At 36.0% G+C, this 18,223-nt stretch overlaps 1 protein-coding gene across 1 annotated transcript in view; it reads left to right on the top strand.

Moving 5' to 3' along the window:
* Positions 1–14,926: 14,926 nt before the first annotated feature.
* LOC309815975 (transmembrane protease serine 11D-like) overlaps positions 14,927–18,223 on the top strand; it is a gene marked incomplete at both ends in the record, with an annotated part of 47,403 nt that continues 44,106 nt past the window's right edge. The window contains 3 exons of the mRNA XM_082643089.1: positions 14,927–14,937; positions 15,331–15,452; positions 17,336–17,454. Coding sequence (XP_082499215.1) covers positions 14,927–14,937; positions 15,331–15,452; positions 17,336–17,454 — 252 coding nt within the window. The remainder of the gene's footprint in view (positions 14,938–15,330; positions 15,453–17,335; positions 17,455–18,223) is intronic.

Raw genomic sequence — 18,223 nt, 5'->3', positions numbered from 1 at the left:
AAAATCTGGTATATATCTCTCTATACAAATTAAATAGGATTGTCTCCTTGGTAATTGTTAGAATTTTTTAATATTTGGGTCTATATATAACAATCAAATCAAATATTAGAAGATGAACACATTTGGGGCAAAAAATGCTGCCTTGTGCTTCTCCAGAGTGTGATGTACCAAATTTCTCACCTCATTGGGACACACTTTGTAGAAACAGTACAACAGGGAATATCCTGATATTTTCAATTTAGTATTACAAATCAGGTCACAATGAGCTAGGAGTAAGGGCCCCCAAATATTTCACCCATTTATTTTCTATAGAAAGCAAATATGTATCTAGTTTTATTTTGACAAAGCAGTAAGTTAAGGTTTTGGACATTTCATAATGATCTTATAGCAGAAAAGGATTGTCTCGGTACTTGGACTTTAGGAAACAGAGAAGAAACTAGGATGTCTTCAGTAGAAATCACTCTGTTCTGTCTTGGAGCTACTCTGATTTAAATGTATCCAAAACCTTTGTTCCACAAAGTGTGGTACTGCGACCAATAGCATCAGCATCACCTGGGAGCTTGTTGGAAATTCAGAATCTTGGGCCCAACCCCAGATTCACTAAGTTTAAGTTTACATAATAGGCAACTGATACATACATTAAAATATAAGAAGTACTAAACAAAACAACTTCAACTAAACTAAACAGCTACAAGGTAGTCTCCCAAGTATTCAAAATGGAGAGAGAGGTACAGCAAGAAGTATCTTTGTGTGTTTAAATATGAATGAGCATGCCCTCTAACCTGCGTGTGCAATAGATTTCCCATTCCTCTCCTGCAGAAACACTTTAGTGCCTTGGGCAAGTCACAACTCACAGAGGAGCATTTTCCTACCTGAGTTCCAGGAACACTGTGCTCCTCAAAATGTTAGGTATTTTGGAAATAAATGTTTCTGAGCTCAAATAAGTTTGGGAGACACTGCTATCTAGGCAGGTCAGGCCGCTTAAGAAAGGAAGAAATTGGGGAATTGAGAATTCCCTAAGAGAATTGAGGAATGCACAGAAAATGAATCGCTTGTCATTTAGCAGCTGAAATTTAAATATAAATCTTTCTCTAGGACTTCTTGTTATTTTTTTCCACCCTGACAAGTAACAGTAATATGTATGACACACCCCCCTGGATCTAACCAGGCTTATAAGCAATACCTAATGCACTCCTTGTAACTCCACTCAAAAAAAAAAAAAAAAAAAAAGGAAGGAAGAAAATACAAATGAGTGAGAGGAATGTTATGCTAGAATTATCTGCTCTAAATTGTGTAAGAAGTAAATCATTTCAAAACTCTGATGCTTTAACTATTATTTGTAACAAGGTGTTTGCTATTGTTGTTGTTATTAACAATAACACACCGCTGTATTCCAATACCTAGATGAGAATTGCTTTAAGGAAATGACACTGAAACTTGAACTGAATGGGTTATTGAATCCTTTTCTGTCTCTGTGAGTTCAAGTCCACCCTCACTGTCAATTACTCTTTGAAAGTTTGGTAATTTTGTTATTGCAGTAAGTTAAGAATCATTAAAAGATAAACAATTTTAACAGCTTTATTGAAATGTAACTATATATCATAAAGTTTACCTGTTTAAGTGTACAGTTCAGTGGTTTCTAGTATTTTTATAGATTTCTACATCACCAAAACCTAATTTCAGAACATTTTCATCATCCCAATAGATATATTTAATTTTAAAAATTAATTTCAAATACACATTTTTAAAAGAGTGTTTTGACAATAAACTATCACATGTTTATAGTGTCAAGAATATGCCTTTGTAATGTGCAGAAAGATGGCAAAATAATGTTGGTGCCGATAAAGGTTAAATACTATCTTTAGTTTAAAAAAAATTTTTTTAAGGAAAGAGGAAAAAAATCTCTTTAGTTTTTGAAAAAAAAAACCCAAAAATTTAGTTTTTGAAAACTAAATCTATATAGGAAAAACATACTATTTGGAGGAAAACAGACAAGGAAGAAAATGTTCAACTAAATAGTTATTTCTTGCTCTGAAATTAGTCTGGGTTCAATGGTTCTGTCAATAGCTAGCTACACTTTCTAGAACTCAGGTGGAAAACTAACATAGAAGAGCAGTGCCCTCTAGAACAGCAGTCCCCAACCTTTTTTGCACCAGGGACTGGTTTTGTGGAAGACAATTTTTCCATGAACATTGTGGAGGGGAGGGGAAGGTTCAGGTGGTAATGCAAGCAATGGAGAGCAATGGAGAGCAGCAGATGAAGCTTCGCTTGCCCACTGCTCACCTCCTGCTGTGTGGCCCAGTTCCCAACAGGCCTCAGACCGGTACTGGTCTGCAGCCGAGAGGTTGGGGACCCCTGTTCTAGAGTACATGCTAAGCTCTCCCTAACATTAATCAGCAAGGAGATAGGTAACCTCTGTCAGGACTTTCTCTGTTACAGTTGTTGGTATTGAAACACCAGGTACACATTTTTTGACAGTGGTAGAGTCAAGACAGCATTGCTCCCATGACTTTGTGGACTTGGTGATTCCTAAGAAATATTCTTAAAATATCAGCATTGTCAAGTTCCAGAAGTATTTCAACTGTTCTGTAGTTTTCAGATCACCCAAGCAGGTTCACCTTTGCAGACAGTGCCACCATGTACCATAGTGCCACTGTGCCTATTTGCACATGGAAAAGACTCCATAATCTCAGTTACAGAATCAGGATCCACCTTTAGGCAGCTATATAGTTCCAGCAAAGTTGGCCTTCCTTATAAAAGCAAGTGTATGTTAAGTTTAGCAGAGCAGTAACCAGAATATACCTTTAAGTCTTTAACTGACTCTATGTCAGTTAGGAGTCTTCAAATATCCTCTATTAATAATTATGCAAGGCTAACCCTTTTATTGAATTTGGAGGTATATACTGAGTAAACGAAACCTGGCAAGCTTTACTGATCTATGTCCAGCAGCATTCCTCAAACCCTCCTCAGCAGTACATTCTATTCTCTTAACCAGACCATCTGCTTGAGGAAAATGAGCATGAGTGGGACAATTCAGATGTACCATCTCCTGCCTTAGTCTAAAATAAGATAAATATCAAAGAAAGATCAGAAACAAGTATCTGGAAATGCTTACTTTAAAACAATGGGCGCAAGGCTGTATTAGGGCTATGATTTGAAAAGGAAGAACTTTGATTTTCTTTGGATAAGTCTTCCACAGTCAAGAATTTCTTCCCCTGAAAAGGCCTATGAAATCAGCCTGACTCATGAACAAAGACTCTTGTTTTTGGTATATGTCACATTCCTTTACAGTCTTTTCAATATCAGAATTAATTCCTGCTTCTAGTAAATGTCTTTCTTGGAACAGTTCTTGAATATGTTGAATATAGAGAAACCAGAGTAATGGGACCAGCCTTCTTAAAATAAATACATTACTAATGAGAAGGAAGGAGGGAAGGAAGGAAGGAAGGGAAAATCCCCACCCTCCTGGAGCTTCTAAATCAATGAGGGGAGACAGACAACAAACTAAATAAGTAATATGGTATATCAGAAGACTCTAAGTGCTCTGCAAAATAATAAGGCAGGAAAAGAGGGTAGAGATTACTAGGGGAGGAGGAGCAATTTTAAGTAGGGAAGCCTCACTGAGAAGGTGTCAATTTAGCAAAGACTTGAAGGAAGGAAGGGAGGGAGGGAGGGAGCCCTGGGGAAACCTAAGAAAAGTGTTCCAAGGAGAGGGAACAGCAAGCACAAAATCCTTGAGATGGAGAGTGCCAGGATGTTTGGAGCACAACACGGAGGTAGAAAGAAGTAAGAGATAAGGTCAAAAATATAAAGAAACATAGAATCACATTAGAAATACATGGAAGTAGCATCACCATGCAGCACCAAGAAATTGAGACAAAATATTACAAGATAAATATCCAGGGTTATCTTGGATGTCTGATAAACATTTCAGCATCAGCATTCTTAATCTTGAAGATGTAAGAAAGTATTAAAAAATACAAAAACAGTATTGCCCACTCAAGAAAAGCACATAGCATTCAGCATGAAGCCCTTATTGGGGTGATCAATGTGCCACCTTGGTGGTATAGCTTGTGCCAAGACCATTTTGTTTAATTAGATGCTCCAATTCCTTACTCTTTAAGGGGTGAGGGGGCCAGCTCTGTACTACAAAAGGAACACACCAGCAAAATAGCAAATAGGAACAAAAGCTCAACCTATAGCTCTGAACTGGTTGGGAAAATCTATCTGCGATGAAACCTTTGACCTTGGTCTCATTATATCATGCCATAAGTACACAAAATAATCAGCTACTGAAGGACAATTCCGACTTCATTAAACCATCAATCAACTGTTTAAATAACCATACACCCAAGCACCCAGCATGAGTAGTCATTTATGTTGTTTCATTCATTTGACTATTCGTGCCTCTTTAGACTAGCTAGGACTTCCCTGGCAGTCCAGTGGTTAAGACTCCATGCTTCCACTGCACGGGGTGTGGGTTCGATCCCTGGTTGGGGAACTAAGAGCCCATATGCCATGCGGTGCAGCCAAAAACAAAAAATCTAAATAAATAAAGTGTAGGCTAGTTAAAGAAGTACAGACAAAATTTTGTATTTCTTTCTTTTCTATTTTTAAGCCACAATAAAAGTTCATTTTCCCTGGGTCATGGTTCATTGTATTTTTAGTCTCATATGTAAAAATTATTTCACTTTGGACAATGGTGTAGTTATATGTATTTAGTAAATATTAAGTGATGGCTGCCTAAATTATATACACATACTGATTTTCATAATGCCAAGTGCTTTCACTTATTACTGCATACCTAAGGCTGTAGTACTGGGAAGTTCTTTATGAAATCAAATTCATATCTGCCTAGACATTTACATTGTATTTTTTTAATCCAAATTTAGTGAAATGAGTTGTTTCACGTTCTCTTTTTCAGAGCTTTAAATTACTCTCTCTCAGATAATGGCTTCAGAAAGGATACCTCCAGTCCCAAGATCTTTTCTTAGGTTAGACATACCTTTCCAGCTAACTGCTGGGAAATATCATACAAGTACTGCTAGTTACTAAAATTAAATATTATTAAAATACCTGAAAAAACTCAAATTGTCTATTCATATAACTAGTATAACTAATTCCTAAGTTACTCAGGCTGAGCCTTCAGCCTCATCTTGGGCTGCTCCTCTTGCCTCTGGCACTGAATTCTCTAGCAGGGACTGATCCTAGTTTTCCATCTTCCATATTTCCCTCCATCCCTCCCTTTCCATCCCACAGTCTCTGCAAGGCCCTAGGCCCATCCTATCCTGTTCACAGACTAATGAGTTAGTCTCCCCAGTAAGACCTCCTGCCTCCCAACTCCCTCCCATTGTGGCCCAATCAGGCCACCAGATTAGCATTTCTACAACACTACTGTTTTTCTGTAACTACTCATTTCATAAACCTCAGTGATGTCCTAAAGCAAGCAAAGACTCCAAATCCATCACACTTAGTGTCTTCTATAATCTTGACTGACTTAGTTTTCCAGATTATTTTCCATTTACTAATCTATAAGTACAATACAGGGCCAATTACTATTCCCCAAGCACACTTTGCACTTTCTATCTCTTTTGTTCTTGTTTCTTCATCTACTCAGAAGTCCTGCCCATCTTGCAAAGCATAGCTCACATGCCATATCTTCCATGAAGACTGGAAACAATTTATCTTTCCTTTAACCAAAAGTTACTTCTCTGACCTCTCAATTTCTATAGCATTTGGAGTGCTTATGTACCACTTTTTACCTATCACTCTAGTTATTTAAGGAATTTTATTCATTTTTACATGCCTGGCAAAATAACAGGCATGTAAAACCAATAAATATTTCTGAATAAAGGAATTAATGACTATATAAGAAGAGTAGAAAACTAATATTAAATTTCTTCTACTACAAAAAGGACTTCAGTAGAGGCAGCTGTGGACATGTTCTTTTCCTTTGGTCTAAGGTATATATGTGATAACACCCAGGTGTCAGTTGGAAGAAATTGGAGCTCATGAAAAACATTACAACTAAAGATATAAATTAGAAGTCATCTCTGAAAAAGAATGTGTATAAAGTAAGCTTGAAAAAAGTGGAGATAGAGTAGAATAGGTAAATAGGTAAAACTGAATATTTTAAATGAAATACATTTTCTTCTCTTGATAGTATAAAGTAAATATGAACAGAGGGTAATAAATAAGATTAAATTGATTAATGAAAACAATTTCTTCTTACTCCAAAGGTGCCTGTGCTTCTTTAGCACTTTATAGTTTATATAGCATGCATATTATCTGCTTTAATTCTCACAAAATACTGTGCGGTGGGTATTGTTATCACCATGGTACAGCTGGGGCAACTGAGACTCCACCATGTTAGAAGAACTCATTCAAGATCACTCAACAGTTACTGGAATAACAATCTTCAGTTCTTGAGATCTTTCTAGTATACTTCAGTTGTCCCTATAATAATGCCTTATATTCTGAAAAACTTTTTCAGAATTTTACAAATAATTGTCACATACATTTTATTTTGTTCTCTTTGGTTAGGGAAGGTATTGTTTTATCAATTTTTAAAATAAGACAGCTGAAGTTTGAAAAAATTATGATTTACATGAGACCTTATAGCTTAGATTTGACAGAAAGAGAACCTGAATCCACATCTCCTAACTCCAGTTCTCTTTCTACATCACCTTAGAAGTCTTTTACAATGCAGGAATTAAACACTATGCTCAGAAGTTTAAAGTCAATGAAAGGAATCTTTTATATCTCAGGTCTTTCATTTCAAAAACATGACTGATATTAGAATGAAGGAAATCTCAAAAAGAAATAATTTTTAATTTCATTACTTATTGCAGAAACGTAAAGTGAACGTTATTAACAAAGAATGTATTACAAAACTGGAACTATTTTTCAATGTAGCTGGGTCCAAGTAAATTAAAACTTGATATACTACGCTGAAGTATAATCTATAATTTTTCCCTTCTCCCATAATTGTTTAATGCAGCCCAAGATCTATCCTCAAACACTAGAACTCAGTGAATTTTTTTAATCAAGTAACAATTGCTATAAAACATCTTAAAATATATTCCAATGATATAATAATAATGAACTGGAGAAAGAATGTCCATGGGAGTTCTGGGCTTTTGAACATGAGCTGCCCATTTTCCTTGCTTGGCCCTGAAATAAACCTTTTCCTGCTCCAAGAAAAAGGAATGTCCATGAACTTTGAGTATATGAAAAATTGATTCCTTCAAGTTTAGAACCAATTAGACAAAGTATGAATAGAGCATCATAGGGAAGGAATTAATTTTTCCCCCAGCAATAAGGATGGATTTGTCTTATTATAGCCACACTCTCTCATGGGGGTGATTCTGTGGCCTGGATCTGTTAAAAAGAGCCTGAGTTCCAGGATACAGCCTGAGTCCTAAGAAAGAAAGAACTTAACTAGCCTGTGAAGCTATTGAGCCCACACTCTTAGCTTCATTGGCAGCAGGTTTCCCTGAACCATCATCAACCCCCTAACTCAACTACTACATACATGCAAACATAGGCATATGCTTACATAATACCTATTAGTCATTTTTCCATATCAATTTGCAAACTTTATGAGAAAAAAATGAATCCTAGATTGGCTTTTCCCACTAGCAGCAGATTCCAAAGCTTTGACACATCATTTCAGGTCTTTTGTACACAGCTGTGCAGTTTGTGCAATGCACAGAAATGCTGGTTCAGGGAGAGACTGGAAGCCTAGATGGTGCCTATGCTCCCTGACAAGCTGTCTACCCCAGAGTAGAGCTGCATGCAGACCAAGAAACACCACCGTCTCTGTTTCCCAGAGAAGTTGCCTTTTCCAAATTCTCACAAAAGCATTGTATAGGCTTGCTCAGGTCCGTTACCACTTGCACAGTCTCTGTATCCTCAACTGGTATAAAGTGCTGTATATCCTCAAGGAATATAAACTTATTTAAACGTTACCCAAGATAAAGTTAAGTTGGAAGGTAAACCTTTGAATTAAATGAAAGTAATGTAGTGCATTCCAAAGGTACATGCACATAAAATGTTGCGGATTTGTGATTCAAGGACAGGAAACTTATCTTCCATATGAACCCAGAGTTTTCAGAATGCATCATGTTTTAATAAAACAAACATATTCAAGAAGTCTTAAAACTATGGCACTTACTCTACCATCATCCAGTTGTGCAATCCTGAATAATACCATCATCCAGTTGTGCAATCCTGAATAATCCTGTGTCTCTTCTTTCGGAGCACACCTAAGGTTATCAAGATTAATCAAAAAAAAAAAGTTAAGAAATAAATAAATAAAAGTGTTGTACTAGATCAGTGATTTGCTGGAAATAGGAAGGGGTCCTTTTCCCATAACTCAAAATCAAACAGAGAAGCTACTCCATTTTCATCTGTTTTAATCATTAAGCTTCCAAGCCTTTCAAGACCTTGTTTGAACAAAGTATGTCTCAACTTAAAAAATTAAATCATTGAATTGGATAGTCTCTATTGCCTGCCTCGTGACACCATCCAAAGTTAATGAAAGGGACTAAAATAGAGTAAGTTCTTCTACTTTGGAACAATTTCTCATATTCTTCATAACCCCAACATAAAATGTAAATACACACACTCAAATATATGTTTGTATATCCTGTAATATAAGGGCTATAGAAATATTTTTGAACTTTCCATTTCTTAGTATCAACAATAAGGTAGTAAGTGTGACAGAAATTAATAACAACAATGTGATGATTAACAGAAAACTTCCTCCCATCTGAAGTGGCCATTTGTAGTTTGAGCCTGACAGACCTGTATTTGCATTCTAGCTCTCTTACTAGCTGAGCAAGCTTATGTTTCTTACCTGTAAACAAGGGTTTTTAATAGGGATTAAATTAAGTGATGTAGAAAAGTTCAGCCAGTACATGGTAAGCACTCAATAGATGGCAGAGATTATTCTCTGATCTATGTTTTTGTCAGTATTTAAAATAAGAATGCACAGCATACAATCTTACATAAAGTCCCTCCAAACTACAATAAAATTATTTTTTAAAACCCTCTTTGCACAGTTATTCATAAATTTTTCCATAGCAATGCCTGTGTGGACTCTGTAATGGGTATTATGTAGGAATGGGGCATATCCTGGCAGACAAGATGCATCACTACCTTTCATGAGTTACAGCCTAGATATGGATGCAGGCACATGAGGGGATAAGGGACTGCAACAGAGAAATTCATTGAGCATTATGAGATCAGATGAGGAGAAAAAGGTAACTACCTGTAGGGAAATGAAAGACGTTTAAATTATTTTAAGGATAAAATGAGAATTAACCAGGTATGACATTTTCCACACAAAATACATCACATAAAGAAGGGGCTGTGACATTTGATCTGGCTGGGGTCAAGTGGGCAGGTGAGGATGTGGCAGATGATGAAGCTGCAGGGGTGGTATGATTGGCCTTAAATGCCATGGAAGATCTGAATGCCATCTGAGGATTTTCATGAGCTATAGAAAAATTTCAAATGAGGTATTGGAAGGGGAGGATGTCAGACCCTAAGATCTACATTTTTTAAAATCCCTTGAAGGATTTTAAAGTGTTGATTGGAAAGAGGCAGAAGTCTTGAATTCATTGGAAAGAGGCAAAAATCTTGAATTCGATCTGGATTTCTCTTTTTCCCACATCTCATAAGTGAATCATCAGCAAATCCTCTAGGATCTAAATTCGAAGTATATCCACACTCTGACTACCTCTTACCACCTCCACTGCTACCACCCTTGTCTAAACTACCATCGTCTCTCACTTCGATTATTTAATGACCTCCTAAGTGGTCTCCCACACCATCCAGGCCCACTATTCCCCATAAAGTACCCAGAGTGATCCTACTGAAGAAATAGATCTGAGGTCAGTCTTTGCTCAAAACCCGCAAAGACTTTGTCTCACTGAGAATAAAGACCAAAGTCCTTATTTTCAAAGCCTTAAGTGATCTTCCCCAAACCACTGACTGCCTGATCATTATCTTTCTGACTTTATTTTCCTCTAGTATCCGCCACCCCTAACTTTCTCACTCCACTCCAGTTCAGCTGTCTCTCTTGCTGGTCCTCAAATTTACCACATGAGCTCCTTGCTCAGGGCCTTCAAACTGCTGTTTATCCGCCTAGATAATTCTCCCCCTGGTATCTTCATGGCTTGCTCACTCACCTCCTTCTGATCTTTACTCAAATGTCAACTCCTCAGCAAAGTCTTTCCTGGCCACTCTATCTAAATTTTAAGCACCCCGTACTTATACTTCTTCCTACTCCTTTGCTTTTTTTCCCCTTTATTTTATTTATTTATCTTACTCATTTCTCTCCCCCCATTATTAGGAGTGCTATGATTCTTTTCATTGTATTCCCAGAAATTACATTTTGCCTAGAACATTGCAGGCACTCACCAAATGTCTCTTGATAATGGAAGAAGGGAGAACATTTAAGAGGTATTTCACATAATACAAAATAATAGCAGCCAGAATTAAGAAAGAGATAGAGGTGATGGACAGAAAGATTTAGGCAGTAAGTATAAGCACCAATGACCTCTCGAATGTGGGAACTTACCAAGAGGGAACAGGTACAGCTAATTCCTGGATCTTTAACGGTACCAGATAGATGGTAGTGACATTCACAAATATTAGAAATAGTGGGACGTGAGTGCAGGCTGGAGAAAAAGATAACAAGTTCAGTTTTGAACTGAACTGTTATATTTAAGGAGGTTCTAAAACACCCATAAGATGTCCAATGCCTAATTGAAAATAATGATGTAGAGCTCAAAGACAGAAGTCTGGGCTGAAGATCTATCTTAGAAAATATTACCTGATTATATGTTTGCTGAAACCAAGGCATAGGATGGGATCACTGAGGAAGAATACACATCAGGAGAAAACAACCGTGGACCAAATCTTTGTTACTATCATACCTGAAATCTTATTTAAATGGACACAGAATTGTATAAAAGTCCTCTACAGACATACTATGTATATCTGAATTTGCAATTACCCTGTCGCTGTTTTCCTCTATTCTTACAAATAATGGAAAGTTATTGCCAAGTGATTCTATTAATCCACAACCATATATTGCTTCTAACTATGTGTCAATGGCAGAAGTTAACTAGTATTCCTACATAAATCTGATATATTAATGTAAGGTGCACTTTCAAATTAAAATTAAATCAACAATTATTTTATTGCACATTTACTATGTGTAAGAACAAAATCCTAGCACTCAATTTAATAAGCACTCAATAGATGTTGATTCCCTTTGCTTCCTCCAAGTGATGTCACAAGAGATAGGAGTCCCAAAATTTTTTCCGTTCTCTTTTAGTGTGAGGGAGGAAGTCTACATCAGAGGAAGTCAATGTTCTTTTATTCTAACCACCCTGGATTCCATTTCCAGCTCTGTCATTCCTGAGTTAGTTACTTTCTGAACCTCAGTTTTCCTATCTTCCAAATAGGGATCATAATACCCTTCTTACAAGACTATTATGAAGATAGGCAATAAGCATGTATAAAGTCTTACACTTAGGTTCTCATAATAAGAGCATAGAATAAGTTTTCTAAATTCATGTAATTTTCCAAGTCAATGAGAGAGAGAAAGAAGGAGGTGGAAGCTGGTTAAATATTTCACAACTGCATATTTGTTTTGCTGTTTAAACACAACCACTAAAAATTTTACTGATCAGGATCATGCTTTAAAAGCAAAGTATTTGCTTGAAGATTTCCACTGAATATGAGTCAAAATTCAGACAGTGTTTGCAAATATATTTTCTCTAATAGTTTGCAAAGCAAATATTGTACACAATTTAGTGTGTGTTGGCATAAGCTTTATAATCAGCCACATACAGAGGTTCAATGACAAGTTGCACTGCTAACAAGAGAGCAGATATTTCTTCAGCAGTTTCTACAAGGTAGAACAACCTATTCTTATGTAATTAATTTTGGCTTGTGAGATTAAGGTAATTTGAGTTCCACACCCTTTGTTTATTGAGTCACATGTCTCATGGTGCTTTTTAGCCATTGGGTTTAATATATTTTCCATGAACTGAAGTAAAGTTAGTTCTAAAGCCATTCCCATGGGAGGCTCATCCAAGCTAAAGCATATGCTGACTCTAGCCTATGGTTTTTGGTTTTTGGTATTTTGGCTTCCAACTTAAGCCTTGTTTTTTAGTAACTTCTCATTCTACACTCATAAATCTTGATACTTCTATTCACCTCTGGAAATACAGTCAGTCCCTTGTTTTTTGTTTTTTTTGGGTTTTTTTAAACATCTTTATTGGAGTATAATTGCTTTATAATGGTGTGTTAGTTGTTGCTTTATAACAAAGTGAATCAGCTATACATATACATATATCCCCATATCTCCTTCCTCTTGGGTCTCCCTCTCACCCTCCCTCTCCCATCCCTCTAGGTGGTCACAAAGCACCAAGCTGGTCTCCCTGTGCTATGCAGCTACTTGCCACTAGCTATCTATTTTACATTTGGTAGTATATATTAGTCCATGCCACTCTCTCACTTCGTCCCAGCCTACCCTTCCCCCCACCCCATGTTCTCAAGTCCATTCTCTACATCTGCGTCTTTATTCCTGTACTGCCCCTAGGTTCTTCAGAACCACTTTATTTATTTATTTTTTTTAGACTCCATATATATGTGTTAGCATACGGTATTTGTTTTTCTCTTTCTGACTTACTTCACTCTGTCACCTTATTTTTGATAAAGGAGGCAAGAATATACAATGAAGAAAAGACAGCCTCTTCAATAAGTGGTGCTGGGAAAACTGGACAGCTACATGTAAAAGAATGAAATTAGAAAACTCCCTAACACCATACACAAAAATAAACTCAAAATGGATTAAAGACCTAAATGTAAGACCAGACACTATAAAACTCTTAGAGGAAAACACAGAACACTCTATGACATAAATCACAGCAAGATCCTTTTTGAACCACCTCCTAGAGAAATGGAAATAAAAACAAAAATAAACAAATGGGACCTAATGAAACTTAAAAGCTTTTGCACAGCAAAGGAAAACATAAACAAGACAAAAAGACAACCCTCAGAATGGGAGAAAATATTTGCAAATGAAGCATCTGACAAAGGATTAATGTCCAAAATCTACAAGCAGCTCATGCAGGTCAATATCAAAAAAAAAAAAACAAACAACCCAATCCAGAAATGGGCAGAAAACCTAAATAGACATTTCTCCAAAGAAGATATACAGATAGTCAACGAACACATGAAAGAATGCTCAGTATCACTAATCATTAGGGAAATGAAAATAAAAACTACAGTGAGGTATCACCTCACACAGGTCAGAATGGCCATCATCAAAAAATCTACAAACAATAAATGCTGGAGAGAGTGTGGAGAAAAGGGAACCCTCTTGCACTATTGGTGGGAATGTAAATTGAAACAGTCCCTTGTTGTTGAGGTAGGGGGTCAATCAGTATGAAACTTATTTGGGTTGGCTTGCTTCCAGCTCTTCTTTTGACTCTCCCCTGCTGAGTACCCACTGATATTTACTGAACTTACAAATGCCAAACACTGTGTAACTGTGACCACATGTCACTGGCACAACAAACCCAGTAGGAAACAGGAGAGTAAACTGAGGCTCAAAAAGTCAGCAAATGTCAATGGGCCAACTTTATCCTACTAGAAAATTACTACAGTTAGTCATTCCCAAATGTTGGACTGTGGACCAGTGTCGCTGAAAGTCAGTTTTGATTACCATAGCAAAATGAACAAATAAGAGCAATGTAGTAAAAAGACATCATTAAGCTAGAGCTAAATTATTCATCTTATTTGTTATTATGAGATTATGTCCTTCCTACTTTTATCAGTTTAAATGCCCTTTTATTAAAAAATAATATTTGAGCGTGGTCAATTTTTGTAATGTTTAATGTGTTTATTCAACAAAATTGAAAGTTGGCAAGTCTATGTCCACCTCCAATAATCTTCTGAAATGATACTGGTCCCATAGCCATAGCATACAATGTGCAGGTGGTACAATGTAAAATACCAGGAGATGTCCTTTCATCAGTATGTGAATTGGGTAGAGCCCAAACAATATCAGGCAACCCTGCTGTGAAAACTAAAGTCTGGGAATCACTGACTCTCAGAGCATTCCCTTCCCACTTACACCAGAATGTTAGCAAAACAAATAGAAAAAATGGAAATCTGACTATATTCTAGCTAAATGTAAGTGCTTTTCAGTTCTGTTAAGGCTTTTAAATCTAAAACACACCTAGGAGTTAACACATACAACAAATACTTATAAATATCATAAATCTATGGACCACCTATATATGCCAGGTACCCTACAAACTGTCAGAAACATATGCATGAATACCATCTTTATCCTCAAGGTTCTCACAGTCTAGTGGATAACCTATTTAATAGAAATATATACTTTATACACTGAACATAACCTCACTGATCTTCAAATTAGCCTTGTGAGGCAGTATTATTCCCATTTTTTCAGATGAAGAAAATCTCAGATAAATGACAATATGATCTCCAAGCAAACAAGGGATAAAACAGGAATTCACATTCAGCTCTTCTGCTGACCTCCCCAGTGTGAGTGTGTGTGTGGTAGGGAGAGAGGCCGTGAGGAAGTACTTGGATTATATGCCTAATATAATACCAGATACTGTTAGTACAAATCTATTGGCTTACACTGCTGTTGATGATTTCATGGGTGAAAAAAATTATGCAAATCCTCTGCTGCTGGTACAGTTCTAATTAATTACAGGTGCTTATTCCTCTCCTGGATCTCAGCTCTCAGCCTCTAGACATATCCCCATTTTAATAACCCAGAGAATATTACAGTGAGAAATGCTACTGTTCTGACTCCCTCCACTCCTCTCCCCACCCAAAATGATCTCTCTTCAGCACATCCCTGAGGATGGTGCCCAGGTAAGGGAGCTTACTACAGTAGTGTCCAACATAGGGTCTTAGAAGGAGTTGTAGTAAAACAGAAATAGTTGTTATTCTTGAGAACTACATCAACTGGCAGAAGAAGGAAAAGCAATAGCAAACCAGAGGTCAGATTTCCTTATTCTTCTATCAAACTCAAAATGTCAACATTTTAGTGCTGAAAAAAAAAATGAAAGAAAAACCATTAAGGAGAGTGTTGTTCAGTTAGATTTCATTTCCAGAACTCTATTCCTATCAAGAAACAATCGGTTTTCTATAATAGAGCCATGTGCAAGCTAAGAGACTTTGGAAGGCAGCAAATGATCATGAGAGCTGAAATGATTGCTTCTCTGAGTGAAATGAGTGGTCTTTGATCTTTTCCCTTGTTCTAAGGCCATCACGGGTGCCATCGGCCTCAAGATCTGTGAATCCATACATAGTATGTTTTGTTGTCATCGCAGTTGTGGTGATCCTGGCAGTGACCACATCTCTACTTGTCTACTTTTTAGCTTTTGGTAAGTACCAGAAGATTGGATATAGCACTTTTCAGATGAATTAACTAAATATACTTTCAGATTAAAAGTTGGCATTCTCACTTTTATTGCCACTTCTATTTCTTAATACAACATAATTATATATTTTATTCATATACCCCTGAATATATGTTCATGTCTATATTTTCTCTAATTCAGTATTTTTTCTCTTCTTTTTCTTTTGGCCTCTTTTAGTATACTAAACAACATTAAACCCAGACAAGAATTATTCTAGCCAAGGGAAAAAACTCAGTATTTTTCTGATGCTAGAGTTCACTTGTTTTGTTTTTTCATTAATACCATGATTTCCTTCTTCATTTAAAATTTGCAAAGGACCTTAAGTTTCAACATCTAAAAGTTGGATTAGCTAAATATTTGTTAATTCACGACCTGTCTCCCGAAAATAATCTTAGGAGCAGAACAATTATGATAGGAGATGAATTTGAAGTTAAGAAGTAGAAAGAGGTTAAAACAAACTTTAAAAAGGATTCTGTTCCTTTTTGTTTCTCTTAGTTTCTTTAATTTTTCATTACATCATAAAAATAGGAAACAAAGAAATAATATAAAGAATGCATATACCCTGCTCATTCACAAACAACTTAATATTTCAGTGAATATTCTTTCAGATGTTTTAATGTAGATAAAATGTGTCAAATTTCACTAGATAATATATGTTATAATCTGTTTTCTTCACCTGAAAAAACACTTTGAGTTTGTTTTTTTTTTAATTTTGCTATAATCCTGTTAAATTATTTAAATAATTGGGGCAGGGTGGGGCAGTGTGTGAAGGCATATGGGTAGGTGTGAGTGTGCAGACTGAGCAAGAACAAATTTATTTATTCCAGTAACTAGGAATAATCTTTTCAGTCAATCTAATTATAAAGTTGTGGCTAAATTTTGCTTTTGACTACGTTTTGCTATCAAATCACCTAGAGACAAATATGTCCAAGGTGAATTATGGAAGAAGGAAAAACAAACATCAAGTTTCAGATTAAACTAATGAATTTTCGCTCTTAACAGCACTGTATTGTCACACTTAAACACAAAGGGCGAGGCCTTAAATAAGTCCTCTTCAAAGTGTATACCAGTGACCACTTATGGCCCTAGAAAGACTTGTCCTTCTGCCACAAAGGACCACACAACCCTATCCCCAGGATCTCAAATGCTTTCCCTGATTGAGGTATTTCTCTTCATAAATTATGTATATGAATGATCAAATGGAATCAGGGAATTTTTTCCTGAGACAGGTTAGGTTATGTCCATGTTCATAATGTTTCTAAGGTAAGGACAAGTATGTTTTAGGAATTTTTATTTCCTTCACATAGCTTAACATATCCATTGGAAGACACTTTTTGATGGAAATAGTTCACACTGAACAACCAGATTAGCTTTCTTATCAGAACAGTTATTTTCTAGCTTAATCCAGAGAACCAATAAGTCACTAATTCCTCTAAAAAGAATAGTATTTGAAATAATTTTTAAAACTATTCAGAATTACTTTATTCCTTAATGATAAATGAATAATAGTGCATTATAGACATTAATATTTCATGAATGAATAAATCTGTAATCACAAATCTCCCTAAAATATAGTAAGAATGAAAATTATGATACTACTGAACAATTTCTCAAATAATGCTGCTCTGATTTTCATGCATTTTTAACATTTCCAGCATTGCCAATCTTTTTAAAAACTGAAAGAAAAATAATTTTATTAGAGTTACATTATATTAAGTTTAGAGTTTTCTTTCAAGGAAATCAAATTTTTTTTAATTGTATAACATAGCCTCCCATAATCCTGTATAAAATACAGATTAAAGTACTTAGTAATGTGAGATTGATTCTGCCTTTTCTTTGTTTTACAGGGCAAAAATATTACTTTTACCGTAGCAGCTTTCAAATCCTAAATGTTCAATATACTGATGAGCTAAGTTCAACAGTTACACAGGAATATAGGACTTTGAGTGGAAGAGTTGAGTCTACGGTAAGTTAATATTTGCATTTCCTCTTTATTATATCATAAAACAATTATGATAATAAGCCTAATATTTTGTGATATATTTGCAACTCCTAGATGCTCTGCATATTCTCCTCCCCGAATGGTGAAAGATGTGTTTCATTGTGCTTTTTCCAAGTCAATTTGCTTGTACACTTGCTCTTATTCATATTTTCTTACATCATGAGTGAAAAGTTTTAGGTCATGAGTAAACATATTTTTTTATGATTATGACTTCAAAGATTGGAAGTCTATTGTTTATGCAATTTGAGCATTTTTCCTACCCTTGACATTTTCTTTTTAAATCCTTTTCATTTTGCCTTCTTTCCTTTTTTCTTATCCAACTAAACATACAGGTAGTAGGTGTTAAAATACATATTAACATAGTTTGGAGAACGTCATACTTTGGTTCAATGATCGACATAGAAAATATGCAAAGAAAGCCTGGGCTCTCACTTGAAAAGGCCCCCAGGCTGCTTACCAGGAAACCTCACAAGCAGACCCTTAGCACTGGTTTATCATCACAGACCAGGGTTCGGCCTTCAGCCCTGCAGAGTCAGAGCTGAACAATCTCAGGGTTGCTCACTTACCCTTATGTTTTCTAAGATTCCTAAGGTTATAAATTAATCCAATCGTTCTAAAACTTTAGCAAAATCACCTGGAAGGCTTATTAAAAATAGAGTTCTAGGCCCCAGTGTCAGAGTTTCTGACTCAGTAGTTAGAATTTGCATTTCTAACAAGTTCCCAGGTGATGCTG

The sequence above is a fragment of the Mesoplodon mirus genome, assembly GCF_964341445.2.
Source record: "Mesoplodon mirus genome assembly, chromosome: 2".
Taxonomy (NCBI): Eukaryota; Metazoa; Chordata; class Mammalia; order Artiodactyla; family Ziphiidae; genus Mesoplodon; species Mesoplodon mirus.
The sequence above is the reverse complement of the archived record's forward strand: the minus strand, read 5'-3'. Positions and strand labels throughout refer to the sequence as shown.